This window comes from Scatophagus argus, chromosome 13, assembly GCF_020382885.2.
Source record: "Scatophagus argus isolate fScaArg1 chromosome 13, fScaArg1.pri, whole genome shotgun sequence".
NCBI lineage: Eukaryota > Metazoa > Chordata > Actinopteri > Scatophagidae > Scatophagus > Scatophagus argus.
In genome coordinates, this window is record NC_058505.1 from 11,912,335 (window position 1) to 11,919,969 (window position 7,635).

The following is a 7,635-nucleotide window of genomic DNA, read 5'->3' on the forward strand; positions in this document are numbered from 1 at the left end:
GAGCAACTATACCACAGTGTAAAAATAGATAAATCATGTTCTCAAATTTTGACTTAAAAGTACAATATTAAAGTATTTCCACTGATATATTCTTCAAGTAAAATAACACATGTCAGAATAATTTAGAATTATTGAAGTACTTAACATCAGTAATGTAGCTGGTGAATGTTGATTTCATCTTTCAGCTCAATAGCTCATGGATTTTGTGAGCTCCCATTAAATGTTATCTTATTATATATTATTTGTTTGTATTTTATAAATATGAATCTAACAAGTGACTGAAACTGTCAAATAACAGTGGCTTAAAAATTTTTTTGTTGCCTCTGAAATGTCATCTTTCTCATAGCTGTATTGCTTTTGCTTTCATACTTCAGCAAGGTTATGTTTTCCCCAGAACAATCTGCCTGTCAGACATCATAAAAACTACATGAGAAAAACGGCCAAACCATGGGCTACAACTATAATTTCTAAAATGTGATCATTTTCAGGATAAAAAAATGACAACATTACACTTAAATGTGAGTGGCTGAAAAACATCTTATAAATCTATTAGCACTGGATGATTTAATAGATATTCTGGTGTATTTCCAAACATTGTGGTTATATGTATAATCTTCTCTCATATTTTCCAGTGCCAGAACAATGGTGAGAAAAACAGTTGTCGTAGTGTACGTAAATATTAAAACTAAGACTGTTTCTTCAAATTTCTTTTTATATTTGTGGAATTAATAAGTTTCCTGGTTTCTCATTCTGTTAAGGAAGGAAGGAAGAAAGCTCATAATATCAAGATTGTTTTCTTTATAGTGAAAACCTTTAACAGTGACATAAAACTGAAATGTATATAGAGTCATAAAATGTTTCACCATCAGCAGTTACAATATAGCTCCCTCATGTTAGGTCTGCATCATTCTTGTGTCATGTCATATTCACTTTGGATGGCTCTGAAACTGAAAGGGAAGCACTAAAGAAATTGTACCACATAAAATATACGACATAAAATGGAATTAAGGAAAACAAGGAAAGATACAAACAAAGCTCGCAATTTCTTTCAAACATTTAAGTGAACACATCCCAAAAAGAGACTTCAGAAACATCGCTGGCAAATATTGATATAACTTGACCACAAAATAACCTACAAAATGAATGACTCATGCCATGTAATACATAAAGGTTGCCCTTCTTGACCTGAGACAACAAATAAGACCAGATCGAAGACTCTCAACGAGCCCACCTGTTGCAAGCTAAATGAACACAGGTGCAAGCCATAGCTGAAGTTGCATCTGACTGGCTGATTACCTGAAGCCAAAATGTGTCCCCTATTAAAATCTGTTATTTGATTTGTTCTGTTTCATAGCAGTGTGTTGGTTGGATCAGCTGGATGTGGAGGTCCAGTATGGCAGGTGAAGCTGGAAGTGGTCGATGCCGATCACATCAGAATGTAGCAGTCATATTAGTTCTGTGCTATTTAGTCCCAAGTTTAACTTGTTTTAGTTTGGAAAGGGTGAGCAAGAATGTTAAGCAGGATGAGGTTGTTAATGAGGCCACAGTGATGGGAGAAGTATGGACAGGAAGCATAAACTTCAATGGAAAAGAGCTTGACTCCCAGGCAGGATATGCCTCTGTTGCTGCCACTGGAAATGATGGGTGGTTGAGTACTGACTTGGATGAATCGGATGGTTCAGGTAAAATTTTGCTGTCCACTCATCTGCTATTTTGGTGTATGTAATGCAAATACAGCATGAAAATAAAAAATGAGTTATGGTCAGTCTTAACTTGCCTGGTCTTCTTTTCTCTTTATAGGGATGTTTGAGGAAGCCACGGGCTATGAAGCAGCATGGATGCGCTTGAAAGCTTCCCTGCAATGTGGACCAAACAAGATGGAGTTCAAGGCAATGGGCCCCGGAGCTGCTGACTTGCAGCTAGACATGGGTATTGTAGCACAACCAAGCTTCTATACTATTGTATTAAAACTGTAGATGGCTGACTGGTCAGCATGGAATAATGGTCACTTGCTTCCCCTCTCTCAGGTAATGCACATTCTCTGCCTTTGATCCAGGTGCCAAAAACCTGTAAATACTCAGTGAAACAGAATGAACTGGGCCTTGTTTTTGTCGTACCCTATGATGGCTGCAATGTGATACAAAAGGTATGCTTCTATTCCTAATTGGATTAAATGGCTTTACACAGTGTAATCGGTTAGTTTAAAAGGCATTTAAGAACAAGCACTGTAATAAGTCACTTAAATGTCAGTGAACGCAGCTTTAGTTTATTACCTCTTGCATTGGATTTTAGTTTATAGTAGCTGTCTCTTCTGGGTGAGCCTGGTAAAGCAAGTCTAAAAAGGAACTTTCACAAATGCTGGTGTAGTAGATGAAGTCAGCTCAACTGCTCTTTTATTATTTCAGAATGGAAATTACGTGTTGCCAATGAGATGGCTTGAGACACCAGTTAAATTCACCTGCCCCATGTTGCCAAGTTTCACAACAACACCTGTTTCAACTACCCTTAAATCTGCTCAGCAGCCGAGGAATCTTCCTCTCCCTCACGGTCTCTGGAGTCTGAAACGTCGCAAGCGTCATGCGAACCATCCGCTGTCAACATATGATCTCTACCGTCTGTATTACAATATGTTAAACTACTATTCCATGTATATGATGACACCAGCACCGACGCCTGACACGACCACCATGACTACAAAGCCCTCTACAGAGAAACCCCCTCAAAAATATCCTTCTGCATATCCATACTACTTTTATTATCCCTTTTATTACCCTTATCTCTACTACCCTCTTCCAAATGTTCCAATGCAGACTACTACAGCACCAACAACTGCGAAACCTACTACAGCACCAACAACGACTGCTGAACCTACTACAGCACCAACAACGACTGCTGAACCTACTACAGCACCAACAACGACTGCCGAACCTACTACAGCACCAACAACGACTGCCGAACCTACTACAGCACCAACGACTGCCAAACCTACGACTACCACTAGTGGAGTGACAAGTGAAATGACCACAAAAACTCCTCGATACCCATATTACCCATATCCTTATCCTTACTACCCTCCAATGGGACAACAGTTTCCAAGCTTCCCTGATGATGCACATTTATATTACTATCAAATTATTCAGCACTACTATGGAAACACTCCTTACCCACAAATTCCAAATACACCCATCCAAACTGCTCAACCTCCAACTAATAAACCAAGTAACCCAACTGCCACTCCTAAGCCAGATGATGCCACAACTCAACCAGGTGGCTCAAGTCCTACCACAAAGCAAACAACTGTCTGTACTCCTACTTCTACCTGTACAACAAAGCCCAGCAGTAACTATCCGGGCACACTGAGTCCTTATGTTCCTTTCCCCAAGCTCCCCTTCACTCCATATGTATTATACAAATCAAACAATGCTGTCAAACTCCCAGATGACCAGAAAGCCCTTCCTCCTGCCACCTACAAATCTGTACATGGGTCTAAGGCAGACCCATCACCACATCCAGGCTTCCCCTACTGGAATCCTGTGCCCTGGTTTCATCGTTTTACAGGCAAAAATGATGGGAAAAATCTACAGCCCAGTCATGTCTAACTTCAGATGGTAAGATTATTGCAATTCATGCTTGCACTGAAATTCTAAGACATAAGTTTTTCAACCACAACTGTTGTTTTTTTTTTCAGGGGCTTGTGTCCTGTGATATTTGGTATTCAATAAACTTGTTTTACATAGAACTTTGTCTTTCATGCTTCATTTGCTATGAAAATGTTATTTCCCTTGAGCCATGGGGCTTAAACCTCTTCACTTGGTCCATGTATGTATATATAACAAATTTTAGAACAGAATTCCACAGTAGACTGTGTAAGTCACAAGGATGCCAAAGTTTCGTTTGATGTAATACCTCCTTTCCAAGCAATATTTGGCCAGTGGCTGTTTCAAAGTCCTGCATAAACAGCATTTGCAAGAAACTGGCTTGAGGGGTTTGACTCTTTGCATTGGGGAAATGCAAACTGTAAGCTGCTAATCACAAAGGCCTTGGGTTTTATCAAAGAAATGACGTCAAAATGTATGGACAACTGGTTTTTGTCAAGACTGCCTATACCAACACTTTAAATCAATGACAACTGGGTCCATGACTGACCAGCTCCATACTGAAAATAATCTTTCACTGGAGTCTCAGTTGGTCTCCTGTTCCCCAAATAAGTGTACACACATGACTTTTCAGTAAGTACACATTTAAGATGACCAGGGCCTGCGTGCAGTTGATTGCTCCACAATACATACTGTTTAGATTTGTGTCCGAAATCATGCATCTGCGGGGAACAATAATCTCATGGGACTGATGTGGCTGCAATTTGTCGAACCAGGTGCCATAGCTGCACTCCACTGAAGGAATGATGGGAAATGCCCAGCGGTCACCCAATCAAAGAGCTGACTGGTTTAGATGTTGACTCAAATACAAGTTTACATAAAATTGCATTTTATGTAAACTTTCCATTTTCAATTTAAAAGTTTATTTTGTTAACAGAACAAATGCTCTGTGGCTGATGCTGATATTAAGTAGTCCAAGAGGCATATTTACCATATATCATAGTTATCTTTTGTTAATATTGGCCTGGCAAGATGAATACAAGGTTTTAGTAAAACCAGTGTTAAGCACTGACAAACTAAAGCTATTTTCTTGCATTTCTTTCCTTTGTTTGACTATTCATTTTTTCACTTTCTTTATGGAGTCTGATTTATATGCAACAGCAAACTGATATGATGCTGATTTAAACGAAGACCCTGAACAGAACACGTATAGCATTTGATAAATTACCTTGTCATAATCAAAACTAAACCGATATAAGCCTATGGGTGGGACATTTTAATAATTTAGAATCAGATCTGACAGGATGTCTGACTTCCTGTCTTGCTCTTGGACAGACTGAAGGCTGCTGGAAACTGTTCGATACCATTTTCTTTTCTCTGTCCATTACTGCTGCTGCTTGCTTTTGTTCACTTTCCAAGTGCCGCAAGTCAAATTCATTCATTTGGTGTTGTGAAGCTCCTTGATGCAAATTTGTGATGCTGGGCTTTAAGTAACTGACTTCAGATAAAAAGGACTGATCTGGTATTCTGGTTGCCTCACTCGGTGCTACTTTTTTTCCTTCAACTTTAGCATCCTGACTAAAATGAAAAATGATCTTTCACCCAAATATCTCACTCCTGCTCACACACCCAAAGCTCTTCATGCTCCAGGGAAGCCACCAAAGGAATACTGGTTGTACCTGACAGCCTGGAGATATGAACAACTTTATGAATTTGAGATGGTGTTGCAGATAAAAATCTTCTGAAACTGCATTTTTAAAAATAAATCAGTTTTTTTTCAGTTTTTTCAAATCCATCTCTAAATCCTTTTAATTTTACTTATTTTCTGAAGCAACCTCCTCACCTCCTCACTCCTATATACACTCATACAGCACACACACCCCATTCTGTCTGTTCCTATATACTTCCACATGGTGCTTTCTCCTGTGGGCAGCCTGTGATGACAGACACACACACAAACACACACACACACAGAAATTACACACATCACTGAAGCTAAGCCACACGTGACAACAGAGAGATGTGTTATGCTGGTCTTTGAAAGCAAGGATGCACGTCTGTATTTTTTCCTTACACTTCATGAGTTGCTGGCTGGAATTACAGAGCACTGAGCTCAGGAATAAGTACTGTTCTGCAGAAGATCAAGAAATCCTAAAATCCATGCTTTAACGGTCATCATGCAGTCTGTCTAGCGTGAAAGAAGTGGACCTTTCTATACAACACTGTGCTTGTCTGCATTTTGTTGTAACTGCTCTTTTTGAATTTTTATTTCAAGCATCTTCAGGAATGGTTTGGAGTCTGCAGCGGTGAAGGTGAGTCCTGTGTGCAGCATGTGCTTTATATGTCTTTATTTGTCTTTTCATTTTTACCAGTTATTAGAGTTTAGGGTGGCAGGATATGCCATGTCTTTGTGGTTCACTAAATTTTGCAGAATGTATGTTGTTTTGAGTTCATACAGGCTAAATGAAATTGATGAATTATCATAATCAGAGAAGGAAAGATCACAGACTATGAACATGAACAAGATTACACTGGAAATATGAAAAAGAACATTGCAATAATTTCATGTTTAAGACCATGTTTTCAATTACAATAATCTGTTTATTTCATCTGTGTGATCATAGGAAACATTAAGATACCATGGAAATGAAAGAGATTCACACGATCTACATTCAGGCAGCTGATTTCAATCAGAGATCTGTGTCCCAGCTCTGAATTATCTTGAGTCCATCTGTGTCCCCATTATCAGCCAAGACACAGTTTGTCTTTATGGAGGACTATGCTGTGGACATGGATGAGGAAGAGGAGGGAGACATATTCAGGAGAAACGCCACAATCGGCCATTGGTGGGAGGACTGTGGAGATGATGGCAACTGTGACCTACAACAACAGAGAGGAGGAAGAGGCTGCATGGTAAACGGCCGCAGTTGGGCCGAGGAGCTTCAGGATATTTTTTTACCACGGACAGAAGGCTGTTACAGTGGAGGGCAAACCAAACTGTCCAACATCTCAGTGAGTGACTCTTTGTCTATTCATTCTGATAAATCACACTGACACACAAGACAAGAAAAATATTCAGCACAAATATATGTTTCCATCAATAATATACTTCTAAGAATAATAGAAAAACACAATCTCAAGCCAAAAATTAAATAAATCACAGGCTGATCATATAAAACAATACCTGCATGACAACATCTGCAATCTGAGACTGTGCATGTCTGGTTTCAATACTATATGTAGCTGCGGTATATAATTGTAATGTATACTTTGCCCTTAGAGAAATGTGAAAAGGCTGAAAGGCTGGGGATATTGGGCTTCTGATGCTGATGATGGCTGAAAGATGACACAGCACTGTGGGAACTCACTGTGGCTATGTGTATGCGCTTTTGTGTGTGTGTGTACATTTGTGGTTCTTTTTGCACACATGGTCATGTGAACCCTACGCTTCCTTGTCTCTGTTACGGCTCATCACACTTAAATCTGTGATGTGGAATGGGCCTGTTCCTTTAGGAGGCAAAAGAAAGAGGATGTGCAATTAAAAATTCACTGCTCTACCTTGGGCCAACGAGCAGATTCAGACGCCATGTCAGTGTAGCTTAAGAATGCTGCCATTTATTAATGGAGCTATTATTGATCAGCCGTGGCCTCCTTAATGGTTTTGTTTTCCAGTGTTGCACCTTCATTTATCAGACTATGTTTAGCTGGACCTGGCCCCACCGTATCACTCACCTTGCTGTGGAACCATTCACATGCCCGTATTTCTGTAAATCTATAAGGTCTGTCTCCTCTTATCAGGACACAGAATTCTAGCAGCTGCTATTTGTTGCCTCCATAAAGAGAAAGACGGAGAGGAGAAGCCAGGGAAATGAAAGCAAGAGAGTAAGATGGAGGAACAGATAACAAATCAGGGGAGCAGCAGCAGCACCGAGCAGCTCTGTCTCTCCCCTCCCTCCTCTATTTCTCTCTCCTCCTCCGCTTCCGTCTCTTCCCACTCTTTCCTCTCCTGTTCTCCCCCTCCTCTCTCTGCTGCCTCCTC

At 40.0% G+C, this 7,635-nt stretch overlaps 1 protein-coding gene across 1 annotated transcript; it reads left to right on the plus strand.

Annotated features, from left to right (window-relative positions):
- Positions 1-1,333: 1,333 nt before the first annotated feature.
- On the plus strand, positions 1,334-3,614 carry LOC124069885 (adhesive plaque matrix protein-like). Its single transcript, XM_046409383.1, has 4 exons — positions 1,334-1,682; positions 1,801-1,929; positions 2,028-2,146; positions 2,406-3,614. The coding sequence occupies exons 1-4, from the start codon at positions 1,379-1,381 to the stop codon at positions 3,597-3,599; spliced, it is 1,746 nt and encodes a 581-aa protein (XP_046265339.1). The 5' UTR covers positions 1,334-1,378; the 3' UTR covers positions 3,600-3,614.
- Positions 3,615-7,635: the final 4,021 nt, after the last annotated feature.

Bases quoted from the DNA above. Each gene is read 5' to 3' on its own strand.
- LOC124069885 (XM_046409383.1), top strand. From the start codon at position 1,379: ATGTGGAGGTCCAGTATGGCAGGTGAAGCTGGAAGTGGTCGATGCCGA. The intron at 1,683-1,800 runs GTAAAATTTTGC...TTCTCTTTATAG, and splicing joins GGATGAATCGGATGGTTCAG to GGATGTTTGAGGAAGCCACG. The intron at 1,930-2,027 runs GTATTGTAGCAC...CCCCTCTCTCAG, and splicing joins TGACTTGCAGCTAGACATGG to GTAATGCACATTCTCTGCCT.